The sequence below is a fragment of the Trachurus japonicus genome, chromosome 7, assembly GCF_045865225.1.
Source record: "Trachurus japonicus isolate A0001 chromosome 7, Traja_1.0".
Taxonomy (NCBI): Eukaryota; Metazoa; Chordata; class Actinopteri; order Carangiformes; family Carangidae; genus Trachurus; species Trachurus japonicus.
Window position 1 is genome coordinate 15,392,615 of NC_140913.1, and position 24,612 is coordinate 15,417,226.

Consider the following 24,612-nt stretch of genomic DNA (forward strand, 5'->3'; position numbering starts at 1 on the left):
CCAGGCACATAAAGTTGAAAAGCGCACTAGCGCAGCTTCCGTGTCTCTACGGCTGCCTCAAGGGGGCAGTTGTCGGTCTGAGGCATGGATGTATTATATTAACTGGATACCGGACCGGAAAATGGCCGCCGTTCATTTCAATGGAAGTTGCTCGCCTGGCGCATACATCCATGGTCTGAGGAGTGAAGCTCACTTCCGCGTTCAAAAAACTGCAATCCCCTCGGATTCCTCTGGGGGCTGGTGTCAGAAGGGAGCATTCCCCATAGAGCCCCATGTTAAAATCGCCGACTTTACATCCTCAGTAAACATGTTAAAAGCCTGGTGTCAGAACGTTTTTTCGTCTCAATCGATAGTTTCTACCCCCGCACACACTCTGAGGGGGGTGAAATTTTTTTTTTAACTCTACCGTTTTACTGTTATTAGGTTAAAACTCTGACCAATTAGGGCGCGGAAACGTTGAGTGACAGGTCCGAGCAGCTCCGGAGACAGGCTGCTTCGAGGCCAGTGGGCGGGTTCTCGGCCGGCCAATCCAACATGGCGCTGTTCAGGCCGCCATATTTGAGTCACAAAAACGACTCCCCAAAACCAATGGGTGACGTCACGGACGCTACGTCCATTCTTTTTACAGTCTATGGGCTGCCTTCATCAGGCTCAAACCGTTAATATAATACATCCATGGCTCAAACAGCCAGTATGCCACAGCTTATTGGTGGTATCTAGCCACTTGGCTAGTAGGTCAAAAAGTTAATTTCAAACCCTGATTTTAGTTGTGTTACTCCCTGTGGCTGGGAGGGTGGTTATTGGTGCTGCTTAACATATGTGTTATTGTCTCACATATACATACCATCCATCGATGTAAGCTGTGGCATACTGGCTGTCTGAGCCTAATGAATGCAGCCGTAGAGCCACCCACTAGTGTTGTGACGTTCACGAACGAACCGATTCTATTGAACGGCTCGTTAACATGAACGATGGGAACCGAGTCACAGCTGGGAACCGTTCTTTTTTTTTTAACATCTCTGTGTGTTCATAACAGTCAATTGAAGCTGCTCCATTGGCTACGTAAGTGGCGTGCAAACTCAGATGTTAGTGGGATATCTAATTTTGTATTATTTTGTTCCAAATCCCACTCCATTATTTCCAAGATAAAATGAGTTACCACGAGGCTGGCTTCTTAAAACTTAATAAATATTTAAAAAATCAGTCAAATGAGCCAGTTTTTTGAATGGCTCTTTGAAAGGAACGGCTCACCAAGATCCGGCTCCCCTCAAAGAGCCATAAATCCCATCTCTACCACCCACAGAAGCTGCGCGTTTCAACTTTAACAGACTGTGCGCGCTCCCGCGGACCGGAAACCAGTTTCTGGCAGCAACCAACTCCTGGCACGACACCGGTCTGATCATCAGTCGTTACTGAAGGGAAGATGGTGGACCTGACGACAGCAGCGTGCTCAAAACTCCGTCCAAAACACCTCGAAAAGCTTTTAGAGTGTCAGCCCGACAGTAGAGACAGATCCCCCGGGGACAGCCACAGATAATACGGACAGTGGAGCGACTCCTCCGCCTTTGGGACCAACTCTTTATCCGGTTTTGAAGAGAGCGGAGCGCCGCGGAGCGTAGTGGCGGCGGACACGGTGTGTGTAGAGGAGGACGCTAGTTTGCCGTTAGCTGAACTGTCAACACAACCGTGTGAAAGGATAGTGAATCTCTGGAGGGTTACAGCTGCCTGTGAGGACCAAACTACGGAGACCGCCCGGCCACCTGCTGCTGCCGCCGCCGCCGCCGTCAGACAGAGAGAAACCCGCCCGGAGCGGAGCTGACAGCGGCTAACTTCAGCTAGGATAACTCGGTTAGCTCCCGTTAGCTCTGACCGCTGCTGCTCGACAGACATGCCGCGGAGCAAGAAGGGGAAACGTGGCTCCGGTAAACCCGGTAAGTGTCACACCGTGCTGCTAAGTGACGGTCAGACCGTGTTTTTGTCGGGGAGCAGAGGGGAGGAAACAGGCCGAGTGTGAAGTGTTATTAGTACGGGCTGTGCGGAGGAGGGAGAGCCGCGCAGCCTGTTGCTCCTCCAACTTCACCAGCTTTTAGTTTATGATCAGAGCTGCGGTTCAGCAGCACTGACACTGTGTGTTGGAGCCGACAGCTCAGGAAATAACAATGTCACACATATTATACATGCATACATACAGACATACATAGATGTTAAAAGTCACTCTTTGGTGTCAAAGGTCAATGTGTGTGAGTCACAGCAGCAGTTAGAGAAAAGCACGTGGGGGAGGGAGGAAGTGTGTGTGTGTGTGTCTTTGAGTTTGCAGTTTACACACTGAGACCAATGCTGCTGCTCTACACCTGGTTCTTATCACTGTACAATACATCAGTGGTGTGGCCCGTGCATGTGCCTGAGAGGGCGTGGCCTCCCCTCACGTTTCATGGAGTGACATCACCCTTAGGGGCCCACGTGCTGCTAGTCCCTAAAATACACACACATCCACACATTATTGTACATATAGTACCAGGGGGAGGGACAAACACTCTGGACCAATGGGAGCTTCAGGTCTTGATATTTGATCCGTGTCAGTCTGGTGATGATCACCCAAGTTAGCTTCCTGTGAGCCTCCTCGCTAGTAGTTCAGACATGTTGATTATCAGTGATCAGTGGATCTCACCTCTGATATTTTCTCCCCAACATGGCCACTCTCCTTCCCATCCACCCATCACTCTCCCTCCAACCCATTTGCCCCTTTACTTTATCCTTTTCATCCATACATCATCTCCAGGCTCTCTGCGTCAGGAGGTTCTTCAGCTGGCGGCTAAAGCGTCTCTGAAAGGTAACTCCACTGACCTCTGACCCCTGACCTCTGACCTCAGCTTCATGTCCAGAAGCTCTTGGACCTCACCAACACAGTGCATGATGTGAATTCAGCAGCAACCCATGCTCTGTTACCCTCTCTGTGTAAATGTGTTAATACCTCCTCTCTCTCGCCATCACCTTGGTCACCGTTACCGGCCAAGGTTGTTGTCTGACTTCATTGCAGCCTTGTCATGGCTCTGCATCAGCTCCCTCCTGCATGCCTGGCCTGAACACTGAGAGTTAACTCCACCTTCATTAAGGAAAGTCATCAACGCTTGACCCTGCACTGACAGGAGGCGACTAACACCTAAAGCTAAAAACCTAGTTTATACCTGAATTTGCTGCTCCCATCAGGCCTTTCACCGTCTCACCTGCGCTGACGCCAGCAGGATCTCGGAGTCGGCAGCAGCGATCGACTTCCTGTAGTGACTGTTCAGAGTTCACCACTGTGCTTCACACACTGAGGATCCAGGTTAATGAGTGCCGTCATCTCTCTGTGGTTGATCCGCCTGTTTTCTGGCTGATTGTGAAATTTCTGCACGTTTAAATATTTGTGTTTGTAAAGCAGCTGCTGATGTTTCCAGTGTGACATGAACAAACGGTGCCGATGGGACTCGGTGATGTCAGTTTTAATAGAGTCATGATGTTTTAGTTTCCAAAGCTGTGATCAATCCTAACAGACTGCGAGAGTTCACACTTTCATTTAGTCCAGACTGAAAAAGAAATCGCTGTGTGATTTCAGTGTGAAACAGCTACTGTCTTGTTATGTGTCTCTAAGGCTCAGGCCATGATTAGAGACTCACATCCTGAGACTGAGTGACTATCTGTTGCTGTATCAGCGTAAAGTAAAGAAACGACACATGAGCCGGGGCAGGGGGCTCACTCCACATAACTGAGCTGCATGTGGGCAGCCCTGACTGGGGAGTTGTGTGTGTGTGTGTGTGTGTGCGTCTGTAGGGGACTAACCCACAGTGTGGCCGGGAGATGAGGGATGATGACAGGAAAGTGACAGGTTGCAGGTGGAGCTGTGTGTGTGCGTGATCAGAAGCTGCTGTTTGTTTAAACACATTAATAATTATAGTTAATAACACTGTAGAGGTAAGAGCTGCACTCAGGTCCCTGTGGTCCTCAGGAGAAACTGGATTTTACTATCACTCTCACCTCAGAATATTGATATTATATGATTATATGAATGTGTTAATAACACAACTAACTACAGCAGCTAGTAGTAACAGCAGGAGATCAACAGCTTGTGGCTGAAGGTGAATTTACCCCAATTAAGAAAAGGCCACAGCTGATCCAGCTCCAGTCTAACTGGTGACCTGTGACCCAGTTTGCTCAAGTTACACTCAGTCTAACCTTACCTGTGTCCTCTGAGGTTTCTGCCGACAGTGTGATCAAGTCAACGCTGTCATAATTACTGTACACCAAGTGCTACATAAATGTTACACAACTACAACTCCCATGCTCCATCACTGCAGGAATACATTACCTCTCTGTCACCCCAACTGTCCTCTTTGACCCACACGTACAGTGTGACCGTTCTGGATGGACACATGGGGTGAATGAAGCTCTGTAATCCCACCGACAGTAGAAAGTCCTGAGTTGGCAGGAACCTGAGGGTTAGCTTAGCTTAGCTTAGCTCAGTTTAGCTTAGCTTAGCTGCCTGACCTCGGCCTTCAGCTCTGCGTGGTCTCTAAATACAAACTCAAGATGGCAGAGAACTGCCTCATGGGAAATTCTTGTGTTGTTGTTTTTGAGGAGAAAATCATTGGAGTGTGTGGCGGTGAAAATGAATGTTCACACTTGAGATCAGCTGGTTGATTTCACAACTTCTTGTCCTCTCTGTGTTTCATATGAATCGTGGAGGAGGCACTGTTCACTCTGCTGACTGTGGGGGTATTTCTGTTATTGCAAATCCTCCTTGTACAGCCCGATGAGACGGACAGCGGGGATGATATAGACAGGAAATGACATCACTGCAGCTTCTGCTTAGGAAACTTCCGCTGCTGTTAACGAACTCATCAATACCCACCATGTTTCCCGTCAGCTAACCGTCCTGTCACCATCTGCGCTGAGGAGACACTGAGACTCCACAGCAGAGAGAAGTGTATGCTGGTTTTTCTAAATATCAAACACTAACCCCCCTCCCTCCTCCCCCCGCTCCTCCAGGTGTGAAGAACGGGGTGAAGGTGGAATCTGGAGCCAGTGACGATGAGCTGGCGTCTGATATTCAGAGCCACTACAGCAGCAACAGTGAAACGGCGTCCGTGCTGGAGGAGGGAACAGGTTGGACTTCACAGCAGAGCTCTGATTAATTTATATGTATAGATATGTCATTAACTGCCATGGTTCAGCTCTCTCACACACACACACACACAGAAGGTGAACTCACTACTCTGTCTGTGTGTGTTGACATCAGGTGGGGAGCAGGTGGATGAGCAAACGGCTCAGGAGGAGACGGAGGACAAACTTAAACAGTGTATAGACAACCTGATGGACAAGAGGTGAGACAGAGAGACGCTGGCCAACACTGATGAAGGTCAAACTAAATGACGGTTCAAAGCACACTCTTATCTCTCTGCGTCTCCCCTCTTAGTGCTAAGACTCGCCTGAACGCCCTGGAGTCGCTGCGGCAGGCTTTCTCCTGCAGAGTTCTGTACGACTTCCTGACGGAGCGACGCCTCACCGTCAGCGACTGTCTGGAGAGGAGCCTGAAGAAAGGTGAGATGGATCAGTTGTTTTGCATCACCAGAGCTGGGAGTGTCCTCTGTGCTGTGAAGGTGGACTCAGTGAGTGAGAACACGAGTAACTTTGTGTTGTTTGGCTCCAGGAGGCGGGGAGGAGCAGGCAGCGGCTGCCACTGTCTTTGCTCTGCTCTGTATCCAGCTGGAGGGTGGAGACGAGGCGGAGGAAGGCTTCAAGTTGCTCCGCCCCATCCTCACCACCATCCTGATGGACACCAGTGCCAGCATCACAGCACGCCAGAGTGTGAGTGACAGAGGTTACCTCAACTTATAGGGCAAAGAAGAAGATGTGTTCGCATCAGTCATTTGACCTGCATCTTAAAACAGATATCAGTGGAATGTTTTTGTTAATATAAGTCCTAAATAGTCCTATTTTCCGTCAGCAATCACTTACATGAAGTATTTCAGCCTAAACACGAGTCTCTCCGTCACTCTGCTCTGCTGTAACCCGAGGAGAAAATTTTCCTTGTGGGATACAAGTGTTATCCAATGAGGGGAGAGAACGGCATGAAGGGCTGTGTGTGCAGCCAAGGGATGCGCGTGAATGTGGTGACGTAGCACGAGGACCAATTGATGCCTGACAAGGGCGGGGGCTGCTAACTCATGGTGCGTTCAAGGAAACTCGTACTTTGTGTTTTTCCTTCCTGTGAAGTCATACCAGTTCGATCTGGTACGAGTTCACGGGTCGGAAGTTACGAGTGGCCGTTATAGGGAACTTTCACAGACAACAGGACGGTAAAAACACGAGCTACGGGTTACCTGGAACGCTACCAAGTCGTAGTTGTGACTTGAAGCTGTAACTTACGGTTTCAAAAGCCTGCCTTGAACACAGCATTAGCCGAAACGGCCGTGCCGATGATATCTGCTTTAACCAGGAGAACAACGACTAATAATGATGATAACATACCACACTTTTACTTGTTCTTCATCACCACCCACACTGTGCAATATCTTTGACATGTATATAGTTTTCTACTTAAATATTTTTTGTACATAAAAGTACATATCTTTGTTTTTTAATATATTTATATTCTTGTACATAGTAAATCCTTTATATTTTATTCCTTATTTCTTTACACATCCTGTACTCTACTGTTACAAAAGAATTTCCCACATGTGGGTCTTATGTCTTATAAACATCTGATTCAGTCACAGCTAAGTGTTTTTGGTCCAGATAATAGCTCATAGAAGAAACCAGATCATTATTGACCATTTGTTAATGATTTATTTATTTTTTGAGGTTTTACACTGAAAAGATCAACAGGCTCACCTCAGGCTCTCTCTCTCTCTCTCTCTCTTTCTCTCTCCACATGTGCACCTGCTGTGTCCCCAGTGTGCCAGAGCCCTGGGGATGTGCTGCTACGTCTCTGCTGCTGAGGAGGGAGAGGTGAGAACATCAACACTGCTGCTGCTCACCAGACTCATACAGGGAAACACCTGCTGCACAGCGAAGAGCAAGTTAACCTGCTCACTGTTGCCAGGGGGATCGATTAATTGACTAAAGTCTGTCCGACTCCGAACCTTTCAGCTTGTTCGTATCGGAAAGTCAACCAGTTACATCACAGACCAAACCATCCACAAACAGGTTAGCTAGCAGCTAACTCATCGTATTTGTAACGGTAAAACAGAGACCAGTCTGCAGCTCTGTACATTTCCCACAGGCTGTAGCTTGTTAGCGGCTTCTCCTTCTGTTACACAGGGTTAGGGTTAGGACAAATAGTTCCCAACTGGCATCAGACTACCATAATTGTTTAATTGTTTATTAAGGATCCCTATTAGCTGGTACTGTAGTAACCCGCTAGTCTTCCTAGGGTCCACAAGGAACAACACAAAATACACACAGGAAATCACATCATCTTTAATATGTCATACATTGATACATACAATTAATTATAATATACCTGATGTTAAAAAAGTTAAAACAAACATTTAATAATTTCAATAAATCTAGAAATTAATTTCCTCAAAGAAAACAAAACAGAACCACTCCTATAATGCCAAGTCAACATTTATAATCTAAAATAAGATTTAAGTTTCTTTTAAAGTACCTGTTTACTTTCAGAGATAGTAAGGCAGATTATTCTAGTGCTATAGTCGTGCACAGTGTTTCTAAAAACAATTTGAGTAAATAAAAAGTCAGGCACTTAACTGATCAAGACTGACTGAAACATTACAGCAGTGCTGAATGCTAACCATAATGTCATACGTGTAAATGTAATGAGTGTAAATGGTCTCAGTGTGAAACACGTGACTCATCTGTATGTGATCTGATCACTGTGCTGTCGATCACAATCGTTTCCTCTGTTTCAGTAATGTCTCTATTTCTCTGTCTGCCCCTCCCTCATATCCCCCCTCAGGACCTGGTCAAGTCTCTGGCCCTCCTGGAGAGCATATTCATGTCTTCATACCCCAACAGAGAAGGGGTGCTGCCCACACCTAAACCTGGGAGTCCTGGCCTCCACAGTGCCGCTCTGCAGGCGTGGTCCCTGCTGGTCACCCTGTGCCCCCCCTCCAGACTGACAGTGCTGCTCCACCTGTGAGTCACTCGGTGTGATTACTGCAGGGTCGATGTTGATCAGAGCAGAGTAACAGAGACAACAGCTGTCCAACATCTATAACATCTGTTGGTGTCTCTGTGACTCCTCAGTCCAAACACCCCAACCTGACTTTTGGGTCAGGACCCCACTGCTCTGATGACATCACACCGTTTGTAAAGGGGTAGACCTGACAGATTCACTGACAGATCTTTTGTTGTTCCACTTCCAGACACCTCCCCAAGCTGCAGGCGTGTCTGGAGAGCAATGACGTCAACTACAGGATCACAGTGGGAGAGACCATCGCCCTGTTGGTGGAGCTGGGGAGGGACATAGATGAGGTGAGCGTGCAAACACACGAAGTGCAGATCCACACAAAAAAATAGTATCCATCCAATGTGTGTGTGTTTGACCGAAGGCTGTGTTTTGCAGGAGTTTGAGGTGGACGACAGTGAAGGTCTGTGCGAGAGTCTGAAGAGTTTGGCCACAGACGGAAACAAACACCGAGCCAAGAACGACCGCAGGAAGCAGCGCTCCATCTTCAGAGAGGTGCTGCACTACATTGAGGTGAGTGTCACTTCCTGCTGTCAGTCAGTCAGTAAAAAGGTCCATGTACACATCCGTGACGCTGTGTTCCTCTGCAGAACGAGGACTTCACCGTGGAAAAGATCAGGTTTGGAGTCGAGAGTGTTTACATCGACAGCTGGAGCCGGAGGAGAATCTACGATGCCTTCAAAGAAATCCAGGAGTCTGGAGTCAGACACCACCTACAGGTGTGTGTGTGTGTGTGTGTGTGTGGCACCCAAGCTGCATCAGGGACCATTAGAAGTTCAGTGTCTTTGACATGTGGACCAGAGGAGTCAGGAATCAAACCACCGACCTTCTGATTAGTGGATGCAGGTTAATACAGTACAAGCCCCTTTCCGGTCGACTTATTCCGCCACCTAGTGAACAACCAAGAACTGGTCCAGTTCAGGGTTCAGCGGAAAATATATACAAATGGCTCGGGTTGGGCTGGGCATTGGGCCTGCTTTTTGTCCCGTTAATAGACGGATTAATGCCTCTTTCCAGTGTCATGTACCGTACTGACTGACAGTAGCTGTAGTTTAAACGAGGCCACATGTGTCTGCTGACATATCTGAGACATCTGGCAGTGGCACATAAACTCAGACCTGGAGCCAACAAACAGTGATAACAGCTGTTGCACCAACACACCGATTCAATTAGATGTATTATATAATAAGCAATTAACATGAACAGTTGATGTGACTCAGATGTTTAACACTGCTGCAGAATGTGACGACAACGAGTCGTTAGACAGTAAACACGAATTAATGAATTTATGTGTCACAGTTGATCTCCACAGCTGCAATGATTTATTTACATCTAAACTGTGTGTGTGTGTGTGTGTTCAGTATAACCCTCTGCTCAGAGACATCTTCGGCCTCGGCGCCCCTATCATCCTGGATGCCACTGTTAAAGGAAACAAGATCTCACGGTTTGAGAAGGTAACGACTCGCTCTGTCTGAGCTGCCGTCTGATTGGACAGAAGGAACTAATCACCTAACAATATGATTTTTTACCTCAAGAGGTTCACAAGTGTTTCACCTTCTGTCTTTGTGTCTCCTTCAGCATCTTTTCAACTCTGCTGCCTTCAAGGCCCGAACAAAACAGAGGAACAAAGTGAGAGACAAGCGAGCGGATGTCATGTGAGAGGAGGATGAGGATAGAGGGATGAAGGGATGGACGAGTGAGAGAGGAACTGATAGTAAATAATGCCTTCAACACTTGACTCACACACACTCACACACACACACACACAGCGTTTTTACAGTAATAGAGTTAAGTATTACGTCTATGAAGTTTTCTACATTTCCTCTTTGGTGCTGATCGGAGTTGTAGTTTTTGACACCAACTCCAGCTGCTGTGGTTCGACGCTCAGTCAAACCAGTTTTAATCTTGTAGTTGAATCTGTGAGGAGAAATCAAACAGAGAGCGAGAGACGGAGTAAACCTCTTGTCTGGGCTAATTTATTCCTCACTGCTCCTCACTCGTCCTCTGTCTCCTCTTCAGCTGCCAAACATAAACTGACTTGAAAACAATGCAACCTGAGGGGAGGGTGTGTGGTGATTGTGTGAGAGTGTGTTTTATTTGAGTTTTATTTAACACCATTAAGTAAAACACTTAAACAAGAAGATGCCTAATTAAAAGAATGAAATCAAAGAGTCTGTTTTCATATTTTGTGGGAGAACACGTTTGAACCAATGATATTTTACTTTCTAATTTATTAAAGGATCAGGCCTGTGTGGTTTTTATGACGCTGTTTACAGACAGTGATGGGAAAAGGATCTTTTTAATGTGTATTTTTAATGCAGGTTTGGGGGGGTAACACTATTGATCAATGTGTATGTACTGATCACTGTACAGAGGAGCTGATTACTGATCAGCAGCAGATCCGTACAGACCCTGACAGAGCTGCTGCTTCAGTTGTGTCTGAAAATAAAAATATTAATACCACATGAAGCTGAGCAGCAGCTATGGATCAGGGGTCATGGATCCAATCAAATAAAGACCGTTTCAGCACTTCCTATCTCTTTGTCTTTCATAAACATGCGTGTTTCCAGGAAGCCCCAGATGTAAGGGATACAAAATGTGTTGATGCACACTGACACTACGGAGGTACCAGTTCAAATATGACAGCAACACAAGCAGGCTATTTACAGAAATAGAAAATAAGATGTATCAGTATAAACAAATACAAATAAAAACAGGTAGACGTTTTGGATGGACTCTGACCTGCAGACTGTCACTGCTGTGGTGAAAAGCAACAGAGTATATAAGTTTCTATTCATATTAATTTGTGAGATGTTTATGAGTCATGGCTTAACAGTTTTCCAATCCTGTGTTTGATGAAACTATGTGAAGACCCTGGAAACATGGTACAACAACAACATTTGAACACACTCACTGTGATGATATATTTTATTAGACTGGAGCTGGTTGAAGATTAGTTAAAGCAGGGGTCTTCAACGTTTTAGGCCAAGGACCCCCAAACTAATGGAGGGATGAAGCAGGGACCCCCTATTTTAAATATTTATAAAATTATGTATTATACTAAACTGGGCCGAGTACCATGTACTGGATTCAAAACTCAGCTATTCAAATAATACACAGGTTCATATTCATGGCAGTAACAAACATACCAATGCCAAAATCAACTTTGTCTTTCAATTGCATGATAATCATGCATACAAGCTATTCTAATTGGTGTTTTGATTTTAAGCATAAATGTGGAAACAAAAAAATATACAAAATTGTTTAATCAACCAAAAATGTCATGACCCCCCCTGCAGTACCTCTGCGGACCCACTAGGGGTCGCGGACCCGCTGTTGAAGACCTCTGAAAAAAGTTCATCTGAAACCACCATAAGCTGTGTCCCAATTCAGGGGCTGTAAGGAAACCACCATAGACTGTAAAGGAAACCACCAACGTTTCTCTTGGCGCGCCCTTTTTTGTGACCTGTGGCTTCCGTGCATTATATGATATATGAACCCGTATGAACAATTTGTGCATAGCTATGATTTTTTATCATGGATGTATTATAAGACCATAATTAAGTTAGTTAATTAAGTTACGTTTGTTAAGTTAGTTAATATAATACATCCATGATTTTTGAAAATGTTTTATTTATTTATTTATTTATTTATTTACCTCCCCCCGACTCCCCTATTTGGTATTGACTCTACCTACACCTCCCACCGCCTCCCCCCCTCAAACTGAACACGGTGGTATCGTCCATTCGTGAAGATTCAACATGGAGGCGCTGTCAGAGTGAAGAGAAGTGAAGCCGCCGAGTCCAAGAGGCGGTAAAGTTGCACACGGAGCAGCGGAAGACGGCAGCCGCTGGTAGCTGTTAGCTAAACAGTTAGCCTTGGTGCACGATGTATGAGTTTACATCGACTCAGTGTACTTAACTAGTAGTTACCTGGTGGTTTACTCTGTGTGTGTGTGTGTGTGTGTGTGTGTGTGTGTGTGTGTGTGTGTGTGTGTGTGTGTGTGTGTGTGTGTGTGTGTGTGTGTGTGTGTGTGTGTGTGTGTGTGTGTGTGGCAGCGGACACTGATGGAGCACACACACATCACCGGGCTGTACTCAGAGCTCAGCGGCCTCGCTGCTCCTGTTTCTGCATGTGTGCGAGAGGAGCAGCAAGCGGAGCTGCAGAGCCTCACGGTGACTACAGGTGACACACACACACACACACACACACACACACACACACACACACACACACACACAAACTCTCTCTCTCTCTCTCTCACACACACACACACACACACACACACACACACACCCCGTTCACTTGCCTATGGTTTACTCAGCAGTAAGTGTCATCAGTGCTGTAACTGTGTGTGTGTGTGTGTGTGTGTGTGTGTGTGTGTGTGTGTGTGTGTGTGTGTGTGTAGAGTGGAGTCAGATCAACCTTGTCCGAGGCTGCAGGATCCGCTTCACTCAGCTCTGGACTCTGATCCCAGACAGCAGCGACCTGAGCAGCATCAGGGCCGTGCTCCCCCCGCGCTCCTCTGCCCCCGTGTCTGGAGAGTGAGTCAGTACAGAAAACCACATTTATATCACTACTACACACATCAGAGAATATGAGAGAAGCCACCTGAACAGACGTACCGAGTCTGACCTGCACCTTGTGTCAGTGCATGGTCGCCCCTGACAACAGACCACACCTACACACACACACACACCTGTCAGGGGGTGTGGTCAGAGATGAGGCTGACAGGGCAATAAAAATACAACAAATTAAAAAACAAGCTCTGACTGACAGCCCAACGAAATATACTCACAATCAGAATACACAACATGTGAGATAACAGCAACCCAGAGTGTCTGACACTGTGTCTGCTTTCCAGGCTACTGAGTCAGTTCTCTCCGGTCCGGGCTCTGAGGGCCGTCATCAGGGATACAGCAGGATACCAGTTTCTGGAGGTGAGAGACCCTGATTGTCGTGACTGGTGGTGTGTGCAACTGTTGAACAAACTGTTGACTGACTGTTGCTGTTGTTGTTGTTGTGTTTGTTTGTGGTTGTTGTGTAGATCTGGAGCTGTCAAGGCCTCAGGAAGTGCCTCAACCTGACCGCTGTTAACGAACATGGACGAGTGTATGATGATTGTGAGACAAAACCCAAGAAAATTATGATGATGAGTGTTTGTCTGTGTCCTCATACTGTTGCTGTGTTAATGTTCTTAGATAATTACATATGTGTGTGTGTGTGTGTTTGTGTGTGTGCAGCTCAGTTTGGCTGCCTGTCATGGTCAGACTGTGAGACCAGGCTGCTGTACGTCGCAGAGAAGAACAAGAATACATCTGATGCACATGACGGGGAAATTTCATGTGGGAAGGTAACATACACACAATCGGGCAGAATCACAAGATTGATCTTGTAGAATAAATCCAAAGACCAAGACCAAAAACCAAAGAAAACAGAAAATCACAGGAGCTTGAATCTAAATGTATTGTTTTTCATGTGTTTGTTGTTATGCACCAGGACAGGAGTGTGTACTGTGAAGACTGGGGTGAGGCTCTGACCCATAAGAGCAGCCCAGTGATTTGTGTGGTGAATCTGCAGAACGGTGTCGTCAGCGTGCTGCAGGGCGTGCCGCCAGACGTCTCCCCGGGACAGGTGAGTGGGAGGAGACAAGTCCACCATCTGATCTAGGATCATATTGTTGTTGGAGGTCCAGTGTTGAACGAGAATAAATTGATTGTATGCTGTTTTTCCTGTCAAAATTGTGTGTGTGTGTGTGTGTGTTCCTCAGGCGCTGTGGGCTCCTGGTGGTCAGTCTGTGATCTTTGTTGGTTGGTACAATGAACCGTTTAGACTGGGACTGAAGTTCTGCTCCAACCGCAGGTCTGAGATCAGAAAATAACTAATAAAATGAACTTTTCTGTTTCCATCATATACAGTTGATAAAAGCAGTGAAATAATAATTATGGATCCATGTAGTGAGTCTGACTCTGTTGTCTCTCTGTCAGGTCTGCGTTGTTTAGACTGGACCTGGACGGAGTCTGTGGTCAGTATGTCTCTTCTGACACTGTGATAGTGTACAACAAACTCTCTGCTCTGCTGATCTGATCGTTGTCCTCCCCCTCTCCCTCTCTCCCCCCATTCACAGAGCGTCTGTCAGGGGACGACCTGTCCATCTCCTGTCCCAGACTGAGTCCAGACCGGACCACACTGGTCTATCTGCAGGGACAAGTGTTCGGTCCTCACAGTCAGTGCCTCAGTCTGCAAGAGGTACGCTCTCTCTGTGTGTGTGCGTATGTGTGTGCGTATGTGTCACCAGTTTATCCCCAGTTTAACATGTTGATCCTCAACAGTTGGACCTCAGGAGTGGGAGAACGTCCACATTGGTGGATGTTGTGGAGCGACCACAGACAGGTGGGTGGTCGCAGGTGTTGTATGAGTGTAAGCTTCCAGAGGACGTTTACCTCACTGCAGCGCCACCATGAGGTTCATACTTTTGTTCTGATGGGTCTTCAGAATGGATTTCAATAATTTGATGAAACCAAATGTAAAGGCAGCACATGCAAAGGGTGCATTTTAGTTTTCAGTTGCCCGAAACATCACACAGACGATCTATTATTAAAATGCATCTTGAGGAGCGGTGTCTGGTGTGCCGACTTTATTGTTGATTTTAATAATTTGATATAAAAAATAAGAATTGCACATGGAATAATGAGGGGGGAAAAGATGAAAAACTTGTGTTGTGTGTGTGTGTTTCAGGTGAATTTGCAGGTGTGTATGAAGCTCTCCCGTCCAGGTGCTGGTCAGCTGACAGTCAGAGGGTGGTGTTCAGCAGCGCCTGCAGGAACTGGAAGGTAACACCCACATCCACACACAGACACAGGGCCTGTCCCACTTCTCCACACTTGGCTGAATGCGCTTGGTTACGCACAAACTTTGGTGACTTCTTGCCACGTGGAACGTACATTTGTTGATAGTGTGCAAGCATGCCTGAAGGGGATATTTAAACTTACTTGACAAGTGCCATTGCGCACACTAGAGCGCAACTCTGACCCCAACGAGAAAATATGATGTTCATAGTTTGCAAAATCTAGTGAATGTTAGAATGTTAAGTGAGGATTTTATAAATTATATAGCGTGTTTGAAGCTCAGCATCTTGTCAACAAAGCTCTGCATGCGCAAATGTTGCTTGTGGCTCCCAATGACAGCAGATTTCTACAGTTGGATGCATTGTGGGATTTATACTTGGCCAAATACCGCTCAGGTGCGGTCTTACCTTAAAGGGATACACCAACATTTTTTTTTTTACGTGTCTTCACTTGCCTCACTCCCGAATCCATGACAAGCAGATAGACACCATCCTTTTGACTGTGCGTGCAGTAACAAGGGAGAGCCCGTATCGCCCGTAATTAGCTTAGCTTAAACGCTGGAAGTGTATGGGTAGTGTTAGCCTGCCTCCACCTAAAGTCATCAGAGAAACTCTTCAGCAACTCTAAATGGAAACCGGCGGGCCGATCTTCGTCTCAGATCTGACAAAACTCTCCGGTAAGGCATCTTGAACGGTCAAATGCCGGTAACGGGACGAGATCGGTCAAAACGGAGGGTTCAAGCAAAGACCGTTTATTTTGGTTCAAGCTAGCTACATCGAGGGTAGGTTAGCCTCCTATTTCAAAGTAAAAGCACTTCTGTATGTAAAAGGCAACGGGTGTTTTATTTTGTGAAAGTAACCGGAAGTGCGTTGGTCACAACGGCTAGCTTGAATAGCGCTGAATTCGTCTGAACAAAAATGTAAACATCTGGTATTTAGACAAATTAACGACACACTGCTGATCTAAACCGCTACTTTCTTGCCTAAAAATGTTTGAAATGTCGATAAAGTGATATATTTACAGAGTTTAGAGCTAAAATAAAATCAGCTTCTGACTGCTGATTTTGGCTTGGGTAGGAGGCAGGCTAACCCTTCCTATACACTTCCAGTGTTTGAGCTAAGCTAATTACAGGTGATACGGGCTCTATCTCACTTGTTACTGCACGCACAGTCGAAAGGATGGTGTCTATCTGCTTGTCATGGACTCGGGAGTGAGGCAAGACACGAAAAAAAATGTTGGTGTATCCCTTTAAGTATGGGTAAAGTGCAAATCAAGTGTGCTGCACTTTTGGTCGTTGGAGAAATGGGCCACACTTAATGGGACAGGGCAACCCTCATGTCATGTCAGCTTAGCCTGAAGACTAGAGGTGTCACATGTCAGCAGGTGATGTGTCATGTGATCAGAACACACACTCAGATATTGACCACACACACACACACACACACACACACACACACACACACACACACACACACACACACACACACACACACACACACACACACACACACACACACACACGTGAACATATAGACTCCTCCTCCTTCATGTCTCCTTCACTCTCTCCTCAGGACATTTTCATGGTGGACAGAAGATCAAAGAAAGTCACCTCCCTCTCTCATAGTAAGAGTCCTTCCTCTCCTCCTCCTCCTCCCTCTCCCCCTCCTCCTCCTCCTCCTCCTCCTCCTCCTCCTCCTCCTCCTCCTCTGTCCACTTCTTCTTCTCTTCATTTTCCTCCTCCCCCTCCATCCCCCCTTTCTCACCATCCCTCCTCTCCTCTTCTTCCCCCTCCACCTTTCTCTTGTTGGCTTCCTCAGGCCCCTCCATCTCCTGCCCTTCCTCCTCCTCCTCCTCCTCCTGCTGCTGCTGTTGGTCCTCCCTCCCCTCCTCTTCCACCTCCCCCCTCTCCTTTTACACCAGTTCCTCACCTGTCTCACCCTGACCTCCCTCCCCCTCCCCCACCCCCTCCCCTCTCTCCTTCTCCCCCCCCTCTTCATCCTCATCACCAGGATCACGAGAGTGAACCTGAAGGTACGATCACAGCAGACTTAGTGTCGCCAACAACACCCTGTTGGGAAATGTCAAAATAAAAGTCTAAAGTGGTCTGCGATTTGGAGAGGCAGGGTTTGATTCATCTGCTGAATGTGTCACTATAGAAACCTTGTTCCTGCTTCATCATTCGTCTCAGGTTTGTCCTGTCTTTTTCAACATGACTCCCCCTCTCCTTCTCCTTTTCTCTGTGCTGCAGGTTCCTCTGATCCATCCAGAGTCTACGGCAGCTGGAAGCTTCTGACGGTCCAGAGAGACTTGATGGTCGTCAGCTGCTCCAGCCCCAACACCCCTGCAACTCTGGTCCGACCACAAACACACACAAGCTGTCTACCACGTTGTTTAAGAAGATTAATCACATGAATAATGAAGTGTGTATCTGTGTGTGTGTGTGTGTGTGTGTGTGTGTGTGTGTGTGTAGAGGGTGGGGTTTGTTCCATCAGCAGCAGGTGAGCCTGTCAGGTGGAGGACCCTGCAGAATCCTATCATGTCCTTTGACTTCCAGTGGACAATTATGGACGTAACCCCTCCACCTGAAGAGGAAAACGCCCACTACTGTGAGCTGTCAATCAGCCCTTCAAAATAAGACTCATTCTGACTGATTTCAAGCTCTGGTTAACACCCCTCCCCTCTCTCTTCAGCCGGTTTAGACTTCAGCTGCGTTCTGGTCAAACCGTCTCAGCCCCAAGAGCTCAGGATCCCTCTGGTCGTCTCCATCCACGGTCTGTTCACTGCTCTCACTGTTTACATTGCTCTCTGTGGTTGTTTACTCTGACATCATGGAGACATATTTTTTGTATTGTGTGTGTGTGTGTGTAGGTGGGCCTCACTCCCAGTTTCCTGCTGAGTGGACCTGCACCACAGCAGGACTCGCTAAACTAGGCTTTGCTGTGTTGTTAGGTGAGAAAGTTCAGCCTTGACGACATTAGCTTAGCTTTGCTTAGCATAACAACTGAAACCAAGGGGAAACTGTTAGCTTGTGTCTGTTCAGTTTGGACTCAAATGAACATGTTTAACATCAGAATTCATGTACACAGTCTAACTTAATTATCACCCCCACCCCCAGTGAACTACCGAGGATCCACAGGATTTGGCCAGGACAGTATCTTGTCTCTGATTGGTCAGATTGGGAACCAGGATGTAAAGGACGTTCAGGTAGGAGCTTCTCGTCTGCTTGGCTGATCAGGTGATCGTATGTGTTGCTCAGTCTCACGCCCACCTCTCTGTGGTTTCCCAGAGGGCCGTTCTCACTGTGCTGCAGAACGACCCGACCCTCGACTCCAACCGCTTGGCTGTGATTGGTGGATCTCATGGGGGCTTCCTGTCCTGTCACCTGGTCGGTCAGTACCCAGATTTCTACAGAGCATGTGCGGCCAGGAACCCCGTCATCAACGCCGCCACCTTACTGGGAACCAGTGACATAGTGGACTGGTGAGACAAACACACACTGTAATAACTGTATATCAATTATGTGTTACAACACGTAGTAAGTGTAGTTACACATTGTTACTATGCAACCCCTCCCCTCCCTCCCTTTAGGCGTTACACCAGTGTGGGGCTTCCGTACTCCTTTGACCAGGTTCCTTCCAGTGAAGCTCTGGCCACCATGTTGGAAAAGTCACCCATCAAACATGCCGCTCAGGTCAGACATGCACACCTCACATACAGTACCTGAGACACACACACACACACACACACACACACACACACACACACACACACACACACACACACACACTCTCTCTCTCTTTGTCATCATCTTCACATTACACAACCTGAAGCTGCAGCAGCTTTGACATCGCCATGGTATCACACACAACACTATACTCACACACATACACACTACTATAGTCTCTTACACACACTATTATACTCATACGTGTGTGTGTGTGTGTGTGTGTGTGTGTGTGTGTGTGTGTGTGTGTGTGTGTGTGTGTGTGTGTGTGTGTGTGTGTGTGTGTGTGTGTGTGTGTGTGTGTGTGTGTGTGTGTGTGTGTGTGTGTGTGTGTGTGTGTGTGTGTGTAGTGTGAGAGGCCTCTTATACAAGGTGGCACCTCATATTGTTACTGTCTGTCTGTTCAAATCAGTCATGGCCTTAAGGCATGTCAAGAAAATGTGTTTGATACATTAACAACAGCAGGTTTACTTCACACAGGCCCAGATACACACATGTAATGTGTGTGTGGTTGTACAATAGTTGGACTCAGTCTGATCAAATGTGTGCATTTGTGTGTAGATCAAGGCTCCTGTGCTGCTGATGCTGGGGGGCAGAGACAGGAGAGTGTCTCCTCATCAGGGTCTGGAGCTCTACAAAGTCCTAAAGAGCAGAGCATCACCTGTCAGGTACAGCATGTCCACACAGGACTGTACCTGTTACATTGATCACTTTGTGTTATTATTGATCTTGTTGCTCTATGTGTCACTCCAGACTCCTGTGGTTCTCAGAAGAGGGACACGCACTGTCCAGGGTGGACACACAGGTCGACTGCTTCCTCAACACAGTGCTTTGGCTGCAGCAACATCTCTGAACACGTACACATGCACACAACAATAACACACTTGACTTTCACAGCAGTTGACAAATCTTCAAGACAACAGATTTTTTTTACCAAGATAAAAGGACACTGTTACAGTATTATAATGTTTTAAATGTTACAGTCTTACAATCCTATAAAGTTATGCTATGTTACCATGTTCCCCACTGTCGTTTTCTGATGCATTTCCAAATCAGATGATATAATAAAGAAAATCTTAGGTATGTGTAGTTTGTCACACATCATTTATTTAATAAACCTGATATTTGATATATTTCCACGGTGATAAACTTTACCCCTCAACTTATATGTTTGCTCCTTAATGTTTCAGCCATTACAGTCTGACAAACATAGCTCATCAGATCCAATTCAAGTAATAATGTTATCCGTCCAGGAGGTGGCAGTGTCTGTCCGCTACCTGAACATCGACTGCATCACATATGACTGAGTCAACCTATAATCACACTGCTCCATGAAGACTCTCACTTTTGTTTTACAGTGGACACCAATCTGCAGTATTGTCCACGGCCTTGGGGTGGCAGCATGTTCACATGAGGAGTTTAACATTTTTTGAAGTTGAAAATTTTACAACAAACATGGAAGTTGGACTGAATTTAATAAAATAAAAAATATCACAGAAAAAAATCAGCAATCGGTTCAGATTAATTTCCCTTAAAGAGGGATGACACATCTCAACAAGGGCATCAGTTCTTATCAGAGATGGGTAGGGTGGTGGGGGGTTTAAGTGTTCCTGTGGGAAACAGTCTCTGCTGGACTTTGTTTGCAGTATTTTGCGAATTCATTATGGCCTTGAAAAGTCACCACAGTCTTTCAATGCAATACATATGGGCGTTTTCTCAGCTGTTGGAGACATATGAAGCTCACAGGTGTAAAAAGCAGGCTGCTGACGTCTCCTATCAGACAACAACACTTGGCCACCGCCTGATGAGGTCACGGCCATGTGGGTGTTGTGTGAGGCCACCAAACAGAAGTGATGGAGGGAAGATGGTTGTTGCAATGAGAGATAAAGAAAAGAGGAGGGTGTTCCAGGCAATGGATGAGAGAGGGTTTCACAGTGAGGGAGATGTTGACGGCGTCTCTGTGGTATTCTCTGTGTGGGCGGAGCACAGAAGAACAGAGGCGGAGCTTTGTTGAGACAGAGGGGATTCTCAGACCGAGTGTGTGGGAGGAGACACAGAGACAGGAAGTGTTTCTGACACACAGGGACAAAGAGCCTATTGGAGTTGAGACCCCCCCACGCTTGTAACCAGTAGAGACAGTAGAACTCAGTGGACACAGTATAGATATAGCTCAGTAGAACAAAGCAGAAACAGCTGAACTCATGAGAACATAGTGGAACTCAAGAACTTGGTGGGATAACTCTTAAGTTGAACCGAAGGAGTCTTGGAGAGTGCTAACATTGTTGGGATGTCTCACATTGGTGGCCCTCCAAATGCATCCAACTGGTATAGGGACCTTGATCAGTCGAAAAAGTAGCTTTGCCTACCATTTGAAATGGGTTTACTATTCTGGTCTGGTTGTTATTGAGCATTTGAGATGTTTTCCACAATACTGCCTCGTTGGGCCACTTTGCTGAAATTCACCAAAATGGGACTCAAACCCACAATCCCTGGTTTAGGAAGCCAGTGCCTTACCTGAAAGTGCTGAAGAGGTTGTGGCTCTGGTGGTCATGAATTCTACAAAACCCATTTAAGTAGTGACCAAAAGATGGAGCGTAAGGATACAAGAGGCTGAGCTGAGTTTTCTGTGAAGGGTTGCTGGGGTCAGGCTTTGAGATGTTAGCAGCTCTGACTAGAGTTGCTGTTCCCTTTCATCGAAAGAAGGCCATTGAGTTTGTTGGGGTGTCTTCCATTGGTGGCTTTCCAACTGGTTGGGGGTGTTGAGGTCAACCAAAAGTGGCATTGGCGACAGTTTGAAATGGTTTGGCTAATCTGATTTGTAAAACCATTTTGTTATCAAGCATTTCGGCTGTCTTGAGGCCAACATGGTGTAAAACACTGTTAGCAGAGGATGGTTTTGATCCATCGACCTCTGGGTTATGGGCCCAGCACGCTTCCGCTGCACCACTCTGCTGTAAATCACCCCAGATGGGACCCGAACCCACAATCCCTGGCTGAGGAGGCCAGTGCCTTATCAATTAGGCCACTGGGGCTTTGCACATCCTTCCTGAAAGTGCTAAAGTGGTTGCAGCTCTGGTGGTCATGAATGCTACGTAAAACCCATGAGCTTTGCGTAGTGACCAAAAGAAGGAGACTAAGGATACAAGAGGCTGAGCTGAGTTTTCTGTGAAGGGTTGCTGGGGTCAGGCTTTGAGATGTTAGCAGCTCTGACTAGGGTTGCTGTTCCTTCTTTATTGAAAGAAGGCCACTTAGGTTGTTGGGGTGTCTTTCATTGGTGGCTTTCTAAACGGTTGTGGTTGAGGTCAACCTAAAGTGGCATTGATGACAGTTTGAAATGGTTTGGCTAATCTGATTTGTGAAACCATTTAGACTGTCTTGATGCCACCATGCCATGGTATAAAACACTGTTAGCAGAGGATGGTTTTGATCCATCGACCTCTGGGTTATGGGCCCAGCATGCGTCCGCTGCGCCACTCTGCTGTAAATCACCCCAAATGGGATCACTGTGGTGCTTTGGACTCTGGTCTTGAGAGTGCTGGAGTGGTTGTGGCTCTGGTGGTCATGACTAGCAATGAAGGCCACACACACTGTGGTTGACAGAGAGGAAGGTGAAGGTGGTTATGTGGATGGTAGTTGAAGTCTTTTTTGTGTTCCCTGCTGTTTCTGTAGCTCTTGCTTTCACAAGTGGAAAAACTGCCTGTGTATTTCAGCCTGTTTCCAATATAAATCAATTTTCATTTTCTGACAGCAAACAAACTAATTTGTACTGGAAACATGATTTAAACATTTACTGCAGGCACGGAACTTGTAAAGAAAATAAGACTTGAGATTTATTCAAATAGAATAAACAGATGGATGAAAAAAAATCTCAAAATATCCAAAGGAGATCGCACTGAAGAAACTAATGTCCCACATTTTAATCCATAAAACTGTATTTACACTTATTTCTACAATGACATCATCTCAGTGTGTTCTCTTCTGTAGTGGAAACTGGTTCATCATGTCAGTGGGTGGAGAAGCAGTGCTGTTCTTCAACTAACAACTTAAAATATAATCATTTTTGTTCTCCATGTGTGTTCACTACAGGCAGCATTATACTTATACTATATTTTACTGTACTGAGCTGCATCTACTGTACTGTATCTACTGTTAGAGTCCCCAGCGATGGGGGAGAGGCATCCCCTCTCACACACAATCCTCTTTCCTTCCATCACTTGGCTCATCTCCATCTGTCTTTTGTCATGTTTATCTGTCTCTCTCCTCCCATGCTGCTTTTGAGCTACTGTTGAATCAGAGCCATGCAGCATGTTTTTTGGGGGGTGGGTTGGGTAGAGAGAGAGGGGAGGGGGGTTCTTGGCCTGGTTTTCCAGTTGAGGCTTTTAGCCCTTCTCACCACAGAAGCGGCAGCTGTGAACCTGCGGCTGGTGATACACTGACATCTCTTGACCTCATGTTTGTTCTTGTGGTATGACGAGGTGTAAATGACGTGCAGGTCATGGTGATCCGATGGAGCTGCTCACCAGGATGAGTGGATGTCACCTGCTGAGTTGAGCTAGTGAAACTGGAGTTAAGGTAGACACACACACACACACACACACACACACACATTCACACGCTCACGTGATAGTGGAAGGAAGTGTGTGTAAACACGCTGGTCAGAAAAACTGAGTCAGGTGGAAAATCACTTTCTTAAGAGAAAGAAAAAAACCCCAAAAACCCGGATGCCAAGCAACTGATGAGCATGATGAGACCCAGAAACACCAACAAATTGGACATCTACAAAAACTAAATGCACTTTATTCGCCAATATAGTGTAGGACTGTTCGATTAATCGATTTAAAATCGTAATCGCGATTATTTGGAATTGTAAAAATCGATTTTTTGAAATCGTAAAAATCAATTTTTTACTCTAACTAGGGTAATTACGGTAAGCCCCCGTTCATGAATCTGGGCTGCGCTGAATTATTGTAATGACTGCTGCCTCCTTCCTCCCATCACGCTCTCCCACTGCTCTCCCCACACACTGTAAACAAGCATGTCGGCATTTTGCTAAGACCAGTGAGGATTTCGTTGCCAAAAAGACCAACGGCCCTTTTCCACTACACAGTTACAGCTCTCATGGTCCATTAGGTCCATTTAAAAAGACACAAACAGCACACAAAATAGTTTGTCATTTAACAAAAAAATCGTAATCGTAATCGGAAATCGATTTTTCAGAGAAGAAAATCGAGATTTTATTTTTGGGCAAAATCGAACAGCCCTAATATAGTGTTGTAATTTTGGTTCCTGTGGCAAACAAAAACAATAAAACTTGTCTTGTCTGAAATCCACCAGGTCAGTATAAGTCACTTCGGTTTCCTGTTGGTGACAAATAAACGTCAGATTTAATAAGCTCTAATAATTAATAAAAACATCATGACAGAATGTTTCTTGTTGCGAAAAAGCTGCAGCTGTGTTCAGTCATCCACTCCTCAATCAGGTCTTCACCTCTCTCACTTCAGCTCAAACCTTCAGATATGACTTTCAGATAAAAACATTTCCCCCCCAAAATAAGACTCAGGAATGACAAGAATTCAGGATAAAAGCCCTGAGGGCCTTTGGACTAGAGACTCCCTCAGCAATGAAAGGGTTAACCAACCTTTAAAAATTAATGTCATTAACTTACATATGAACTTGTGTTTATTAATAAAGATGTTGCTTTATGTCACATAACCAGGTTCAAACATCTCAACATCTGTACCTGCAGAGAAATAAGCAGCCTTTTTAATATTTATTTATTTATTTTAATATATTTGAGAAATGAACATACTCTGACCTCTGACAGCCATCAGGTCAGATCTCTGCCACCAGGC

General features: G+C 46.1%; 2 protein-coding genes across 3 annotated transcripts; both read left to right on the forward strand.

Moving 5' to 3' along the window:
- Positions 1–1,404: 1,404 nt before the first annotated feature.
- Positions 1,405–10,519, forward strand: ifrd2 (interferon-related developmental regulator 2). 2 transcript variants are annotated; one of them, XM_085781428.1, is made up of 13 exons: positions 1,405–1,931; positions 2,780–2,830; positions 5,026–5,142; positions 5,276–5,360; positions 5,453–5,577; positions 5,687–5,844; positions 6,934–6,987; positions 7,958–8,136; positions 8,367–8,475; positions 8,567–8,701; positions 8,779–8,907; positions 9,550–9,642; positions 9,767–10,433. In XM_085781428.1, exons 1-13 carry the CDS (start codon positions 1,889–1,891, stop codon positions 9,845–9,847), a joined length of 1,359 nt encoding a protein of 452 aa, XP_085637554.1. In that variant the 5' UTR covers positions 1,405–1,888; the 3' UTR covers positions 9,848–10,433. The 2 variants fall into 2 exon arrangements, with proteins under 2 accessions (XP_085637554.1, XP_085637556.1); XM_085781430.1 differs by lacking the exon at positions 2,780–2,830 and having other exon boundaries at positions 9,767–10,519.
- Positions 10,520–12,246: 1,727 nt separating this feature from the next.
- Positions 12,247–19,845, forward strand: apeh2 (acylaminoacyl-peptide hydrolase 2). Its single transcript, XM_085781431.1, has 21 exons — positions 12,247–12,373; positions 12,597–12,732; positions 13,053–13,128; positions 13,236–13,311; positions 13,432–13,541; positions 13,688–13,822; positions 13,959–14,050; positions 14,176–14,213; positions 14,316–14,437; positions 14,521–14,581; positions 14,927–15,021; positions 16,608–16,659; positions 17,285–17,388; positions 17,507–17,642; positions 17,727–17,807; positions 17,905–17,985; positions 18,152–18,240; positions 18,323–18,516; positions 18,625–18,727; positions 19,322–19,428; positions 19,514–19,845. Exons 1-21 carry the CDS (start codon positions 12,256–12,258, stop codon positions 19,611–19,613), a joined length of 2,106 nt encoding a protein of 701 aa, XP_085637557.1. The 5' UTR covers positions 12,247–12,255; the 3' UTR covers positions 19,614–19,845.
- Positions 19,846–24,612: the final 4,767 nt, after the last annotated feature.